The sequence below is a fragment of the Oncorhynchus masou genome, chromosome 30 (genome assembly GCF_036934945.1).
Source record: "Oncorhynchus masou masou isolate Uvic2021 chromosome 30, UVic_Omas_1.1, whole genome shotgun sequence".
In the NCBI taxonomy this organism is placed as follows: Eukaryota; Metazoa; Chordata; class Actinopteri; order Salmoniformes; family Salmonidae; genus Oncorhynchus; species Oncorhynchus masou.
In genome coordinates this window covers 27,951,435-27,969,592 of record NC_088241.1, presented here as the reverse complement: position 1 = coordinate 27,969,592, position 18,158 = coordinate 27,951,435, and the positions used below count along the sequence as shown (strand labels likewise).

The 18,158-nt window shown below is 39.8% G+C and overlaps 1 protein-coding gene across 1 annotated transcript in view; it reads right to left on the bottom strand.

Moving 5' to 3' along the window:
- The window catches only part of LOC135522471 (ER membrane protein complex subunit 2-like), a 52,377-nt gene that overhangs the window by 21,843 nt on the left and 12,376 nt on the right, over positions 1 to 18,158 (bottom strand). Inside the window, exons 4-5 of the mRNA XM_064948763.1 lie at positions 16,782 to 16,867; positions 6,812 to 6,869 (exon numbers count right to left, since the gene is read on the bottom strand). Of these exons, the coding sequence (XP_064804835.1) occupies positions 6,812 to 6,869; positions 16,782 to 16,867 (144 nt within the window). The remainder of the gene's footprint in view (positions 1 to 6,811; positions 6,870 to 16,781; positions 16,868 to 18,158) is intronic.

Here is an 18,158-nt window from a genome sequence, read left to right as displayed (position 1 = left end):
ACACACCAATTAGGATGAAATGAGGGCCGGAATTCCATATATCAGATGAATCATCCAGTGTCATTTGGACTCTGAATGAATAATAAATGAAGTTATCTTTTGTATGAAAATGTGGTAGACAGACACTAGGCTAGGCTATAGCCTTTTAGTCAAAGTTCCCAAAGAAAAAGAAAAAAAAAAGACGAGAGAAGCACAAAAATGCATTTTCGCAAGCAAATGAGAATTTCGCCAGATCATTGCTGTAGGTATTGGAACACAATAAAACTATAGAAGCTAAGAGTTCGACACATTCTTTGGACACCGCCATGGCAGAGAAACCTTGAGCAATTTCTGTTGATTCAACAATTTTGGTTAATGGGTACCACATCTATTCCACAGCCTGTAATTACAACAGCTCAGTTTCCAATCTCCAGCTCGGCATGCTGGGATGCCTCACAAGTCCTTGCTGTGGTCGCCAATTTTCCGCCATTTCTTTGAGCTCCATCCCCTCCCTCATCGTACAGAAAACATGTTAGAGAACATGCTGGACTGGGAGCAGTGGAGATCCTTCATTCAAAGACAGGTGACCTAAATCATGTCAGCCCCCGTCCACACCACACCCTCACCAGCCAGGACGGGTTGGCGGGAGAAAAAAAAAAACTGGTCTGGAAGACACCAGGGGACAGTGAGTATCTGTTTCCATTCCCACCTTCAGGTTTAACAAAAGGGCGCTGGTCTTATGGGTGACATCCATCCTGCCTTTGGAGATCAGGAAACAGACCGATCACATCCCCAGGACATTGCCTGGGTGGTGCTCTGATTGACTAGCGAGTACTAGTACCCACCAATCCCTCAAGGATACAATTCCCAAGGCACCTCCCATTTCCCATTGGAGAAGATTTCACTACCCAAAGAATGAAAAGGGCAATGCATATTTTAACTAGTTTACCCATTAAGTAAACTATTTTGTGTCATAGGTAGAGCTCCTAGAAAGCCTTTGATAATTCAGGACCTGGTAGACTTTCAGCGAAGTCTGCCTAAAACATTGTCCTTTGTGAAGGCTGATTTTACTCTGCCCTTCCAAGTTCAGTTTAGGTTGAAATGTTTTACGGTATACCAGGGTATTTGGAAAAGGACACGTTTTTTTTTAATACATTTAAATATTTGTAGTTTTATTTTAAGTAAATACTTGCAGTCAACTTGTGTAATACATTAGAAGAAAAAGATTGTGTTCTTCATTTCACCTACCACATCATTGTTCCATTATGGAGCTTACCGGTAGACCCCAGTCACATGGTGTTTGTTAACAAGCAGACAACAATGAGAGACCGGAGCCTTGAGTCACGCACTGTTGTGCAGCACGTGCCAGGTGATCTAGTTACAGGAATTCACAACTAAATGTTTGCCTGCTAGACATCTTATAATTATTAAGTTAACTGTCTAGAATGTGCTAAATGCTCTGCAGTTGTGCATGTGGTTATGCCTCTATTTTGTCAACAAAAAAATGATTGTTCTCTTTTTTGATTTTGCATTTTCAGTTTAAATTGCAGTTCTTACTTTGGCCACTAGGGGTAGTCCGCGATTTCAGGCAGTCGAAGTCATTGACTTGCGTGCTAGCAAGTTAGCGATTAGTTCTTAGCTGTTAGCAGTAGTTTCTTACTGTTAATAAATACGGATGATTGCCATAATTACTTTGAGTCATTACTAAATTATACATAAAAATACCGTTATAAAAATCCAAACCAGTCAATGAATGGATACTGGTATATAACGTAAGTCTCTTACGGTTCACCCCCCCAGCCTTAGTTCAGTTTGCAGCCATAATACTCAAATGTAGTAAATGGCACGAACAACTAAGCACAATTAGGCTAATTGACAGTACTATCAATGCTAACTCTAGCTAGCAAGCTTATGGGCTTACAAAAATACTGGATGAGAGATACAAATTTGATGTCCCTTTTTAATGTATCCATTAGTTAATCTGACTGGGGAAATAGATAAAGGGCTTCATTGCCAAAAACCCAAAGTATCCATTTAAAAGAGTTCAGTGTTTCCCAACTGGAAAACAACTATCTAAAGTTAGCTTGAAAGATTAAATCTAGCTACCATTATTACTTTTGTAAATATAAACCAGATGGTGGTAAACATACTGAAATCTCTCTTCTACCTGTCACAGACACTTATGGATTGGAGTTCGCCCGAGGAGTTCAGCAAAATATGTAGGCTGGGCAATCCAAGATTGAACACATTTGACAAACACCTGACTTGATTTATGCCATTTTGTTGTTTAAAGCCAGTGAACAAAACCATTTCTAAAACTTTAGACCCTAGCGAAATCAGTCAATTTAAATAAATTCATTAGGCCCTAATCTATGGATTTGACATAACTGGGAGGGCATATGCTCACCCATTGAAATTGAACTGAAGTTCATGAAAATAAATAGCAACTACTTAACCCTGTTGCCCAAAGCTAACGTTAGAAACAGCCAGCTAACTTAATCTGGCTCGTGAGGCTCGACCGGACCGGGTTGTTGTGAAGCTAGCCACAGTAAGGATTAGGCACAACAGTGGAATCTGCGTTTTGCCTTCATAATAAAAGGACCTCTTTGAATGTGATGAAATCATGCCATATTTCGACTAGACAACGTTAAACAAGGTTGGAATGTGAAGCAACAAAGGTGTATCAGTCTACTCGGTGACACCCACAGAACACAACTGTGAAGAGTTTACGCAAATATTAGCGTTGTAGCTCTTATCGTGGGACTGTGACTGTGAAATCACCTACGCAGTCATCCTATTGTGTGTATTGACAGCTTTACCTAAGGATTGGGGATCAATGAAATGGGGTATCAGTCTACTCAATACCCAATATATATATATTTTTATGAGAGTTTTCAGACTCCAAAACATCCATACGGTATTGTTTCTCCTCTGGAATAATGTTTAATACACATAGTAGGTTGAGAATAAACGTGGCTCAATTCAGTTGTTTCAGAGTCCCGCAAGAAGAGCTACAACGCTAATGTTCTCTGGGTGTCACTGTGTAGATTGATACCCCGCGTCATTGATCCACAATCCATAGGTAAGGCTGTACAGTGAAATAAGTATGCCACTAATGCAATTCTAAAGTCTAAATACATCCAGTGTGATTTAAAAAGATTTTTGTCAAATTAACAAATTGTCTTTTGTTGATTTCATATAACATTCCAACCTTGTTTATTATGATCTGTTCAATTATGGCATAATTCTACTATTTGTACTCATTTGCATCACTGTCAAACTTTTATTTTGAAGGCTAACCGCAAAGACCACTATTGTGGCTAATTCTTATTGTGGCTAGCTTCACATAGATGGGTCCGACCACCATCAATCAAATAAGAACTTTTATAAATTAGTTTTTTTTTTAGATGACGATACCTAACTATATATAGTTAGCTAGCTCTACTATAGCTACTGAAACAGATTGTCATTGTGCTTTGTTTTTGAGGAAGAACATTGTTTGCATCCATCAGCTTTTTTCTGACCAGCAATGTAGGTGAGCGAGGCAACTTTACCATCATCATAGCATACGTAAATGGATGAATCATTGTGACATATGTAATACGAGTGATAGTGTAATCAATGTATAATAACTACGTAAAAAAATGTATAGACGCGTTAAATTGTTATGTGAAGTGCAGTCATATTCAGGTCCTGATTGGTCAACAAAGTGTTATTTGACGTGTATCTTTTTTGACACGCAAAGACCCAGAGTTCCATAGGTTGGAGGCTTGCCAAAACCTAAAACATTGGAGGCGGCTTATGGTAGAGAAATTAACATTCAATGACATGTCAATTGCACGCTCCCTCAAAACTTCAGACATCTGTGGCATTGTGTTGTGTGACAAAACTGCACAATGTAGAGTGCAGGACAAGGTGCACGTGTCATGATCATGCTGTTTAATCAGCTTCTTGATATTCCACACCTGTCAGGTGGATGGATTATCTTGGCAATGGAGAAATGTTCACTAACAGGGATGTAAACACATTGGAGAGAAATACGCTTTTTGTGCATATGGAACATTTTTTAGATCTTTTATTTCAGCTCATGAAAACGAACACTTTTACATGTCGTGTTTACATTTTTGTTCAGTATATTTATTGCTGAGGTTGTGGAAGTGCCTGCACTGGTAACTTGACAACCAAAAGTAGTTGCTCTGGAGGCATCACGGCCTATACAAACTAACTTGCGCTTCCCACCACCTGTCTTGTCTTCCATGACAGAGTATTCAATGTGCTTATAATTGAAATAGGACATGGTGGATCTAACCTGTGTAAAACAAATAGAACTCATTTTAATAGAAGAACGGTGACTGGTTTGGTCCAACAGAAACAGAGAAAAATAAAGAATGACTGTAAATGACAAAGTGAAGGTGAAAAGGGGTGTGAACAAGGGGGAGAAGACAGTTACACTCCAGGGAACCAATAGAGATGAGGGGGCAATTCTTCCACACCAGAAAGAAGGGGAGGTGACTGCATCAGAGCATACCCAAGTTTATTGATTTTGTCAGCAAGGCCTCCGTTTGTTTGAAACAGACAGTCGATGAGGTGCAGAATCCTCACAAGGTGTCCAAAAAACAAAATGTTTATGCTTCGTTTCTCGCACTTTGCCAGCCAAGAGAAAATGTTTAATATATTTAAGCAAGACCATGTGTCGGTGCAACGCAGAAACTTGTTGAATGTCTACAGGAGGACTGCCAAAACAAATAAGGTCATGGTTTCTTTTGAAAAGCCTTTAAAACATGTATTTTCTTGCGTGGCCACATGTCCTTATGGAAACAATTAACAGCAGGTACAATGTGTTTTGGGTTGGTGGTCAGGATTGGCAGAACACTGGATAGACATGGTTTTGCAAGTCATTCAGCTGAAATTCAATATAAATTGAGAGAAGATTGTATGGATTTTAAGGCAACAATAGTGCATATCTAAAGGCTATACTCGTTTATAATATGACTGACTCAAATGGTAAACTGCTGCGTAAACCAGAGGGTTGCATTTGTTGGAATTGTTTTGTGTTAACAGTTTTGCTACATCACTATGATAATGCAGACTAATTGGCAGATAGACAGAAATACAGATGACAGACAAAAGACAACATGTGGATAGAACTGACACAGCAAGTGGCGATCAAGATAGTGGGAAAGTAGCAGCCTTGTCAGAGCCCAGATACTCTACAAATCTCACAGTGCATAGTGCATGGGCTTAAGATATAATATAACAAGAACACGAGTAAAAGCCAAACGGCTTCCTATATCTGTTTATACTGTTCAGAAGTGAACGCTGGGCTTTACACCTGAAGGCATGCACATATCAATGTCGACTAACCAACCCTCATTAACTGGTCAACAAACTGTAAAAAAATAAATAAAAATTCAGACAGTAAAATTGTGTGACTAACAGAAAATACTATGCATGCATACAAGAAATATACATTCTTCTTTAAGAGAACCATGCAACAATAGCAAGCCTATCGTCTTTCAGTCAAAAGGTTTTAGCCTTACTGAACATGGAACTCCTGTAATGAAGCAGCTCATCATTTTCAAAAATCAATTTGCAGGAAAACCCTGTTCTATAACAGCACACCTAATGCGAGCGGTTCCATGTGGCAGATGAAAATCTCAGTTAGAAACATAGAACGAGGGGGACTCGAATAGCAACAACTAAGATGGCCACTGGCTTCTGGACAATGAAATAAAGTTGATATGAAAACCAATAAATCAGGAGAGAAATGCTGTTTAACGGCATGATGAAGTCAAAATAATTGCCTCCACGTTTCTATGGATGGATTTTGGCTACTGGGCTACTTTGAAGCAAGGTAAGACATGCCTCATTATTTGAGGTAAAGTAAAACTTTCAGATTTCATACAATTATAATGCCTCATGCGTACATTGCAAAGTGGTGTGTGACACACTGATATGCTACCTACCGTTGACTATAGCCTATGCACTCAAATGATGAAAGGGAGGTGCATTTTAATAACGAGTTGAGATTGACAAACAAAAGCACTTTTTAATGGGCTTACAAAAGCATGTTTCACTCAAGCTCTCGCAGTCTCACACGAGTCGTGGGATTAGGCACATCCTCCATCCTCGTCCACAAGCCCGAGCAAAACAAAAACTTGGTAATAGCGCTCACTGTTGCCCCTAGTGGCCGGTTTTGAAGGCATTTCCCGGCATCCTCAGGACATTGATAGACGTCCAATTTCAAAGTCAATCTTGAACGATCTCCCTGGTTTCACTCAAGTACCAGCTTTTTGAGGAGCTACTCTCACGCTGTTTTTAAAGGTGATTGGCTATTCCACTCCTCCAACAAGGTTATGTATGCTGTGCACGTGTAATAAATAATATACATGATGAATAACAAAAATACACAAGTGCCAATTTAATACCACTAAACTATGAAAATGTACTTATAGAGACTGGTAAGCATGAGCGGTAAAATGCCTTTTCATTAACACCCCTAACCTGAAGCCAGGAGGGGTCTAAGGACTACCTATATATCACAGTCTTCAAAGAGCAGGCATTTAGGTTAGCCTTAGTTCCACCACACATGTCCAACACTGCCTAAGACCATGAACCACTCCCCCCTCTCCCACTCCCTCAAACACTTGTCATTTGTGTGGGTGAGAGCCTGATCAGCAATGTGGTTGAGGTCAAAAAGGCCAAGGGGAGTTTAACTATGCAAACTCGCACCACTAATACCAAAGCTTTTCAGCAGATTCAACGCTGTCCAAAATGTTTGGACCACAACTGTAACAAAATTAGAATTAAGTGTGTGTTTTTCCTCTCTTACCGTATTGGTGGGATCGTCTTGCAGTATTGAATCATACTGCTTGCTGGCATCCTCGTACCTTCAAAGGCAGAAGAAGAAAGAAAAAGACTGACCAGTCAAGACAAATTAGGTGGTGTTGAAATCAAACAGAGTTCAAGGCAATCAAGTTTCTGTACACAATGCAGCCGGTCTCTATGGTTACACAGTGAACCCTTGCCGAAATCAGCAGCGATCTAAAAGAGGAAATAAACAGTCATTACTGTTGCTGCTCAAATAGCCTGCATTGTGAGAGGCTTACACCACTTAACAATGAGTCAAGAAACCAACACAAAGAGTAGGGAAGCACACTGATTTGAAGAGTGTATAGACAATTATTGCCTGTGATTTGCTCAAAAGGTGATTCAAATCAATCTGTTTAGTTGCTTTTTAAAGGCCTTTCTTTTGAGCCGTGTAGAATAATAGGCTACCTTCTATTACATACAAGTCTGATCAGAGCTATATTCAACACAATGTGTGTTTTAAAGTTACGGAGCAAAGGGGGAATCCATACGATTCTGTTTAATATTAGTGAGTTATGAGCTGTAAATATCAAACCATGCAGAAATTTCCTGGCAACAGGGAGGTGGGGAGGCGTGTTCACTTCACTTGTCATGTCAAATCATGGGTCTGCAGGGATGATTTTGAACCTTTTTTTATTAGAGGTGAAATGCAATGCTAACGGTTTAGCAGCCAAAAAGCCAGGGCTCCATGATCAAAACCTGTTCTGCTCACCACAACCTACAACAGAAGCAACTCTGTTTCCCATTAGCAGTGAGCAGCCCCACTTCCAGTGCCACTCCTTCCCTCACATCCACTTTATTACTCAACTGCACTCTGGGAGATTTCAGATGGCACCAGGCAACCACTCATGAGCCACTTTGATATGCTTTATTTACTGGGGGGGCTCAACGAAACACAGTGTATGTGTGTCGGGGGTGGATAGTTAGTTGTTTGAAGTTGTGTCATTCCAGTGTACCTCCGCCTGAAGCCAATTAGAGGCCAGTGTGTGCCATTTATTTAATCTGACAGTGCAGGAGTTCAATTATCACATCAACTCCGACATAACCGATAAACGAGTCATGGTGATCAGGGGTGGTAAACAAATTGAATTACCCTTACTCCAGTTCCTGTCAAAAATACTGTGGTTATCTTGTTCCCTTACATTCACTCCCCTTCGGTTTTTATTAAACACAATTGCAGATGTACAAATAAACAGTGCCTAGAAGAAATAAAGCTGAAACTGTGGTGACATGCAAATATTAACAGCCAGGCAAGACCTTGTCTCTCAGCTCAGAGACGAAAAGCACAACAAGATAATATATATATATTTTTTTTTAAACAGAAGATTGAGGGACCCCCCGAATAGCAGTGGGAGCGAACCACTTCCTTCCTGGGGAATCCCTCGCTCAGGCTAAAAGGGGCGAGCACTGAACCATTCACTTATTTTTTTCTCCCCTTTTTGCCAGCGGAATGGTTGTTTCCAACACAAACAGAGCCCACCACACACACACACTCACACACACTCACCCAGACCATCGTACCACTTACGATCTACAGTACACCCCCCTTTACCCCAGGCCTATAGGGTAAATTCAGTTTAAGTCAATCCCTTTTTGACAGCATCCCTTTTGCTTTAAACTAAACCTTCCATATGTTCACCCATGGAAAAAGTGGTCGGAAAGTGACTTGGAGCTGAATGCCAAAACATTCAGGAGATAAAGGTGCTCAAAGTGCAACAATTTCCCATTCCCTACCATGCGACATCCATGCCTTCATCACTGGAAAATATAAACGGTTGAGTTATAGATAATTTAAAAGCTTACAAAAAAAGGTCACACTTTAATTAATTATTGAAAGAAAAAAAGGTTCCATAATAAATAAATAAACTTTAATGTCAATGATCTAAAAAGACACATTTTTTTCCATATTCACATATGTTGTAGCTTAGACCCTATTTCACAACATCGGAGGTTTTTTTGTTGTGCCCGCCATCGGTTGAGACACAACATGCGCTTGAATACAGGGTGGTTGCCATTCAGGGCTGACCCCATTTAGTCGACAGGTCGATTGTTTGGTCAGTTGGTCGGCAGAGATTTTTTTAGTCGAGCGGTCGCAAATTGTTAAAAATTGAAGGCACACAAGACACCTGTCTGATTTGTGCCAGTCTCAGTGGACTAATCCATTGTGGAGGCTGTTGGGATGGCACAGTCCACATTAAGACAGTAGTTCCCAAACAGGGGTACTTGGACCCCTGAGGGGGTACTTGGCCTAGCCACGAGGGGACTTGATTAGAAACATGAGGCGCTACTGATAAAATGCTCATATGGGGAGTACCTCAGGGGTACTCCAGGAAGAGAAACATGCAATTGTTGGTTCAGTAAATGAAAAAGTTTTGGAAACATTGATCTAAGACATACAATTCCTTCGGAAAGACCAATTACCTTCTTGCCTGGTTGCTAAGTTTGGTCGAACGGCCAGCTCTCGGCAGAGACTGGGTAGCTCCATATTTTTTCCTTTTACCAATAATGGAGATCACTTTGCTCTTGGAAAATTTCAACACTCTAGAAATTGTTTTAAACCCTTCCCCAGATATACAGTGCCAGTAAAAAGTTAGGACACACCTACTCTCTCAATGATGACTTTGTGCTGATAATCGTAGCATTGTCACCAGTTTGATGTATCCAAACGATGCAGTCCTTTCCTCTCTCAACATTTAATTTGGATTCGGTGAACTGATATAATAGTGCAGTTCGTTAAACATTCAGACCCCTTGACTTATTTCACATTTTGTTACTTCACAGCCTGATTCTAAATTGGTTTAATTGTCCCCCCCCTATCAATCTGCACACAAGACCACATCATGACAAACAGGTTTGTAGAAATATAAATATAAATATATATATATATATATATATATATTTTTTAAAGTATTCAGACCCTTTATTCAGTACTTTGTTGAAGCACCTTTGGCAGCTATTACAGCCTTGCCTTCTTGGGTATGACGTGACACGCTTGGCACACCTGCATTTGGGGAGTTTCTAACCTTTTCTGTATATCCTCTCAAGCTCTATCAGGTTGGATGGGGAGCGTCAATGCACAGCTATTTTCAGGTCTCTCCAGAGATGTTCGATCGGGTTCAAGTCAGGGCTCTGGCAGGGCCACTCAACAACATTCAGAGACTTGTCCCGAAGCCACTCCTGTGTTGGCTGTGAGCTTAGGGTCGTTGTGCTGTTGGAAGGTGAACATTTTCCCCAGTTTAAGGTCCTGAGCGCTCTAGAGCAGGTTTCATCAAAGATCAGTGTACTTTTCTCAGTTCATCTTCCCTCAATCCTGACTAGTCTCCCAGTTCCCTGCCACTGAAAAACATCCACACAGCATGCTGCTGCCACCACGCATCACCATTGGGATGATAATTGTCCAGGTGATGAGTAGTGCCTGGTTTCCTACAGATGTGACACTTGGCATTCATGCCAAAGTGTTCAATCTTGGTGTCATCAGACCAGAGAATCTTGTTTCTCATGGACAGAGATCTTTAGGTGCCTTTTGGCAAATTCCACGCAGGCTGTCATGTGCCTTTTACTGAGGAGTGGCTTCTGTTTGGCTTAACTGGTGGAGGGCTGCATAGATTGTTGTCGTTCTAGAAGGTTCTCCCATCTCCACAGAGCAACTCTGGAGCTCTGACAGAGTGACCACTGCGTTCTAGGTCAAATTCATGGCCAAGGCCCTTCTCCCCCGATTGCGCAGATTGGCTGGGCGGCCAGCTCAAGGAAGAGTCTTGGTGGTTCCAAACTTCTTCCATTTAAGAATGATGGAGGCCACTGTATTCTTTGGGACCTTCAATGCTGCAGAGGAGGTACCATTCCCCAGATCTGTGCCTCGACACAATCCTGTCTCTGAGCTCTACGGACAATTAATTCGACCTCGTGGCTTGATTTTTGCTATGACCTGCACTGTCAACCGTGGGACCTTATATAGACAGGAATGTGCCTTTCCAAATCATGTCCAAACAATTTAATTTACCACAGGTGGACTCCAATCAAATTGTAGAAACATCTCAAGAATGATCAATCAAAACTGGATGCACCTGAGCTCAATTTCGAGTCTCATAGCAAGGGTCTGAATACTTAAAAAAAGAATATAACTTATTTACATATTGTTCATTTGCAAAAGTTTCTAAAAAAAAACAACCTTTTTGCTTCATCATATTGGGGTAGTGTGTAGATTGATGAGAATAAATTATAATTTTATCCACCTTAGAATAAGGCTGTAATGTAACAAAATATGGGAAAAGGGGAAGGGGTCTGAATACTTTAAATGCACACATACCATTGAGAACAGATTAATACAAAAGAATGCCCTGCCCTATTCTAAATTCACAATTGGTGATTACATAATTATGCATCTTTCACTTCCCCTCGCTCATCAACTCATCCATTCTCATTAACTTCATCTGTTCATGATAAAAAAAATCTGTATAGTTTAAGTTCAGTTCCAAGGCAATTATCAGAGTGATTATCTACTGTCGGGAGAAGGAGCGGAGCAGGCCCTACTGTTGGGAGGGGCAACGGGGTAAAACCATTAATAAATGTCCTGCTAAAACTGATTACAACTCCAGTTCTGTTTGTGATATTAAGACTCTTACTACGACAGTGTGTTGTATAGACTTATTTAGGAGAAGTCAAGGACGGAGGAGGCCAAAATGGCAGAGATACTTTTTATTTATTTTTTTAATTCATGAGCAGGCCAAGTGACTGCTTTAGCGGTTCTCGTGAACTGGGTATCCACCAGATTGTTTTGTAGATGGCACATGCAAATCAGCCTAATTGTAGCCTAAGACTTACCTACCGGTAAATACTTGATACTCTATAAGAGTACCACAGTATGAGTCATAATACCCATAAAACCTAGTGGTGAAACAAGGAAATGTTTCCAATTATTAATACACCATTTATTTTTCCCATAGAGGATTTTAGAAACACTTAAAATAAGGGCCCGTGTTTCATGTAGGCTTTCCCTGGAATTACGTTTTGATAAAGGTGTAAATCACTCTAGGACAAGGTGACTTATTATTTTTGACTGTATTTACCCCCCCCCCCCTGAAAAAAATGGAATGCTAATTAGCATCTTATGTGGCTATCATAAAGAACCACAAAATGTCATGATGATCTGGACGAGACTGACGAATCGAGGCAAAGGTAAGCATCTCTGGATTAACCATTACATTTTAGCAAAATTTAGTAATGAATAAATTGGCTACATTTCTATAAATTGGACACTTCTGTGAACTGTTGACATAATATCTATTAGCAAAGGTATCAGCTAGAGATGACGTGCAGGACCTTGCAAGGATTTGTAGTCTTGCATGATGTCTATTTTGTGGCTAATTAGCATTTTTGAAAGAATAAATAGAGCTGAATATATTGATAAAAAGTCAACTTGTCCGAGAGAGATTTACACGGCTCACCAAGGTAAGCCTATACTAAACACAGCCCTTATTTAAGTGTTCAAAAGAATTCCCAATGGGAAAAATTTATGGTGGAAACCATTCCCCCAAATGACCGCTAGGTTTTATGGGTATTATGACACATCCATTGTGGGGCTCTTTTAGGCCTAACTTAAGACAAAATATGGAACAAGTCTGCAGTACGGCAGCATTTCATTGTAGTAAAGGATGTCGCCAGAAAAAGTGTTTGCTTACCATAGTTGGACAACAAACAAGACACAACACTTGAAAACAGTAAATTAGTCTGTTTTTTTGAGTTGCAGATTCTAGTTGACAGATTGAAAATGCTTGACAGAAGCCACTGCAGTAGATGGAGCTCTCCAAGGTGATGAACTGAATCTTTAGTGAGCGCTTTCTCCTGCATTGGATAGCAGTCGCTCTCCTCCATTCTGAAACAATTTTCGGTGCGCTGTTGAATTGGCGCAATGCTGGTTTGCATGTTAACTTCTTGATGCACCCATTCCGTTAGCGGGATCATTTTTGTCAACATACGCTGAATTGCAGAGCGCTAAATTCAAATTAAATTACTAAAAATATTACATTTTCATGAAATCACAAGTGCAATATAGCAAAACACAGCTTAGCTTGTTGTTAATCCAGCTGGCGTGTCAGATTTCAAAAAAGCTTTTCGGCGAAAGCATACCAAGCGTTTATGTAAGGACATCTTTCAGCAGACAAACATTACAAACAGCCAGCAGCTAAGTAGATTGGTCACGAATGTCAAAAAACCAATAAAATGAATCGCTTACCTTTGATGATCTTCAGATGTTTGCACTCAGGAGACTCCGTTACACAATAAATGTTCATTTTGTTCAATAAAGATTATTTTTATATCCAAAATACCTCCATTTGGTTGGCGCGTTATGTTCAGAAATCCACAGGCTAAAGCGGTCACGACCGAGCAGACACATTCCAAATAGCATCCGTAAATTTCGTAGAAACATGTCAAACATTTTTTATAATCAATCCTCAGGTTGTTTTTACAATATATAATCGATAATATTTCAACCAGACTGTACCTTCTTCATTAGGAGAGAGAAAAGGTCTGCTCCAAACTGTTGCGCATGCTTAACGCTGTTGGCACCCAGCCATACAATGACGCGATGTGATCTTTACCGCTCATTTTTCAAAATAAAAGCATGGAACTATGTCTAAAGACAGTTCACAACATGTGGATGCCATCGGAAAATGAATCTGGTTGATATCCCTTTAAATGGAGCGAAGGCAGGCAATGGAGCAGAGAGCTTTCAGGAAAAACAGCACTTCTGGGTTGGATTTTCCTCAGGTTTTCGGCTGTAATATCAGTTCTGTTATACTCAGACAATATTTTGACAATTTGGAAACTTTATAGAGTAATTTCTATCCTAATCCGACAATTATATGCATATTCTAGACTCTGGGCCTGAGAAATAGGCAGTTTCATTTGGGTATGTTTTTCATCCAAAAAATCAAAATACTGCCTCCTACACTCAACAGGTTAACCTATTGAAGCTAGAGGGCACTATTTTATTTTTTGGGAAAAATAACGTTCCCAAAGTAAACAGACTATTTCTCAGGACCAGATGCTAGAATATGCATATTATTGACAACTTAGGATAGAAAACACGAAAGTTTCCAAAACTGTAAAAATATTGTCTGTGAGTAAAAAAATTGTAAAAACGGTAAAAAAACTGTAAAAAATTGTCTGTGAGTATAACAGAATTGACATTGCAGGCGAAAGCCGAAGAAAAATCCAATCAGGAAGTGACTCATATTTTGAAACCGTTATGTTCCTATGTATCCCTATTGGCCATTGAAAGGGATATCAACCAGACTCCTTTTTCTACTTATTCCCTAAGGTGTCTACAGCCTTTAGACGTAGTTTCACACCTTTATGTTGAAGAATGAGCGTAAAGGACCACATTGCGTAAGTGGCCAGCTGAGGGCTCTCAGAGTGATTCTTGCATAAAAGACAGAGGTAGCCATTTTTCCTCTCGGTCCTACTGAAAAGCCAATTGTCCTGGTTGATATATCATCGAATAGATATTTGAAAAACACCTTGAGGATTGATTATAAAAAAAAGTTTGCCATGTTTCTGTCGATATAATGGATATAAATTTGGATTTTTCCCAGCGTTGTCGTGACCGCTATTTCCGGTGGATTTCTCAACATAACGTGACAAACAAAGTGAGGTATTTTGGGTATAAAAATAATCTTTATGGAACAAAACGAACATTTGCTGTCTAACTGGGAGTCTCGTCAGTGAAAACATCCGAAGATCATCAAAAGGTAAACGATTAATTTGATTGCTTTTGTAACAGTATACTCTTAGACCGTCCCCTTGCCCATACCCGGGCGCGAACCAGGGACCCTCTGCACACATCAACAACTGACACCCACGAAGCATCGTTACCCATCGCTCCACAAAAGCCACGGCCCTTGCAGAGCAAGGGGAACTACTACTTCAAGGTCTCAGAGCAAGTGACGTCACCGATTGAAACGCTATTTTGCGCGTACCGCTAACTAAGCTAGCCGTTTCACATCCGTTACACTTTTCTGATTTTCTTAACCAAGCTTCCTGCTGCTAGCTGGACATAATGCTATGCTAGGCTATCGATAAACTTACAAACACTTGTCTTGCTTTGGCTGTAAAGCATAATTTCAAAATCTGAGACAACTGGGTGATTAACAAAAGGCTAAGCTGTGTTTCGCTATATTTCACTTGTAATTTCATGAATATTTTCTAGTAAGATTATTTGGCCGTTGCGCTATGCTAATTAGTGTAGTTGATGACAATTCTCCCGGATCCAGGATGGGTAGTTCCAAGAGGTTAACCTAGTAATATCGTCAACCATCTGTAGTTAACTAGTGAGTATGTGAAGATTAAATGGTTATTTATAAAGATAAGTTTAATGCTAGCTAGCAACTTACCCTGGCTCCTTGCAGCCACAAGGTGCTTTTGACGCTGCACTCGGTAACAGGTGGTCAGCCTGCCACGCAGTTTCCTCGTAGATTGCAATGTAAAGGGCATCCAAAAAGGCTGAAAACCGATTGTTATGAAAACTTGAAATCGGTCAACCTCTACTTGTAACCCCACATCAAACACAGTAATCACACATTTTGACACTGTTTATGACATGAGTTTTGAGTTTGGAAATGTGAAGTACAAATTTGGACTGACGGGTGTTTGGCTAGCTTGTATGACATCAATGTGGTATTTATTATAATTTTGAATGTCTCAGCTTTCAAAATGCATCAAGTCATCTTAAATTTACAGCATTTCCCTCCCTCCCTCAACACAACACATTTTTTTTTTGCAAAAGTTGCCCAATTACTGGGAGGGAAGAGGCAACTAATTATCGTACGAGGTGCTCAAATTCAGAACGGCTATCAGTCAGAGCTCTAGCATGTTACTGTACAGCCACTAGGTTCCAATTTAGGCACTTATTAGTGCCCAAATCTTCAATTTTAAACCTGTATACATACGGGCATGATGTAAAGCTTTAAAGCATTAGACAAGCTCGGTACATATAGTTGATTTCATTAAAAACACATAGGGTGTGTCTATATGGGAAAATACACATTTAAAAATTATGACCAATCAATTTTTTTTTCTTCTAGTGGACAGCCCTAGTGTTATTTCAATCACAGCAATATAATTCATATAATAAATCCCTTCTGACCACTGCAATTTAGGCAGTACATCATTGAAATGTAAAATGAATTTACATTTGCATTTCCAATTACAACCACAAATATGACCGCCGGTCTACCCACCAGCGAATTTCAACTTCAAAATGGTCATGCCTTTTCTATTACAGTCTCTACATTTCTATGATTTCAATAGGTTTCCTATGAAGGATTGACAGTATCATTTAAAATAACATATTCCAATTCAAGTCAACATTCTGTGATGTGTGGACCTCCAACCATCTTTGTGGTAGCATTTGAAATGTTGAAATGTTATTCCCATTATTCCCACAAAAACCTTAGATAATGTAAAATAGGGTATAAGCTACGACATGATTCATTTTTTTATTTAACCTTTTCTTAACTAGGCAAGTCTGTAAATAAGAATTTGTTCTGAACAATGACGGCCTACACCGGCCAAACCCAGAAGACGCTGGGCCAATTGTGTACCGCCCTACGATTTAGAAAAAAAAAATCTTTATAAAATAGTTTGACAATCCTGTTTGTAAACTTTTAAATTATATAAATCTCAACTGTTTTTCTTTTCCAGTGATGAAGACATGTCTCAATGGGTCAACTTTGAAAGGGAAAGAAACCTTCATCTCTTGAATGTTTGGCATTCAGGCCAAAGTCACTTTCTGAGCACCTCTGCAATGGGCAAATATTTATGGAAGGTTTCGTTCAAATCAAAAGGGGTGCTGTCAAAAACTGATTTTAAAGGGTAAATCCATTTGAATTCAGTCTTTCAGCCATGTTACAGTGAGAGACTCTGAAGCTTACTTTTCTAAAGCCTCCAGCCGCATGCCCGCTAATCGCTTCACTCGTTGGCTACCTGGAAACTGCCTCTTCAGTTCCTGTAGACAAGTCTGCAAGGGAAGTGGGCAGAGGGAAGGTGCAATTAGAGTTGACTGGGTGCAACATGCTACAAACAGTCAGGACACATACACTTTTGTAATTGTATTTTTTAAATCACTGCAAATGATCACTCTTAATTTCATGAAAATAACATTTTGCATTTACATTCTAGTCATTTAGCAGACACTCTTAATCCAGAGCGATTTACACAGTCCGTGCATTCATCTTAGAGATTCTCCGCTACTTTTGTAAACTTTATTGCCAGTAGTTCTGAAACTAGCACTCACGAACCAAAAGTGGTCCCCAGAAAATTGCGTACTTCATCACATATGTGCACCACGTCAGTGCTCGCTCTATAAATCGGTCTCTGCGGTTTCCACTGTGCCATTGGGTCCGCCCCGCAGATAACGCTGGGCAGGCCTCCTGATAGCTGTCACTCAAATGTGAGGGACTGAAGCTCTTTGACGAGAACTCTAACTGTTACGGGATTGGACAACGTGGGGGGAAATGTAGGGACAATGGCACAAACTAGGGATTTCATGACCACCCCTACATAAAATGTATTTTTTATTTCACCTTTATTTAACCGTAAAATGTATGCACGTATTACTTTGGATAAAAGCATCTGCTAAATGGCATATATATTATTATATTATGGCTAATTGAGGTAAAACAGTAATTCTGCTCATAGATTATGCATATATGAACTACACATTGACACATCCAGCCCTTAGTCACCAAAGTGCCAAAGCATGTCTTACAGCTAGTTAGGTGAGAAATGAAATTTACATTTTAGTCATTTAGCAGATTCTCTTATCCAGAACGACTTACAGCAGTAGGGCACTTTAAAATCTGTTGTATTTTGTGCTGATTCCAATACATTTTTTCCCAAATTCCGTTTTCTCCTTTTTGTTTTTCCAGGTTTCAGTTTTTCCCTTTTTTATCACACTTAAAAACAAAAACAAGTCCACAACAACACTTAAACCACATCAGGACACCACTTTTGAAGTCTGGGGGAAAGAATGTTGCATTTTGGGTGTAGTTACCCTTTATCACAAGTGAGCACCATCCAGAGACCGTTGTTTGGTTAGCTGTATTTCTATAGCGCTCATGTGATTGCAGAGTTTGCAAAACAAATGGCCTCTGAATTGATGCAAATAATGATGTCATTCTGCCAGGTAGGCATAGGCTACTTTGTAGTTAACATTCAGTTTAAAAAGGTTTTGGGGAAAGCCTTTCCATTTATCAGCAGACGATTATCATTATCATTACCGCTAAGGGATACACAAAGTGCAGACAAGA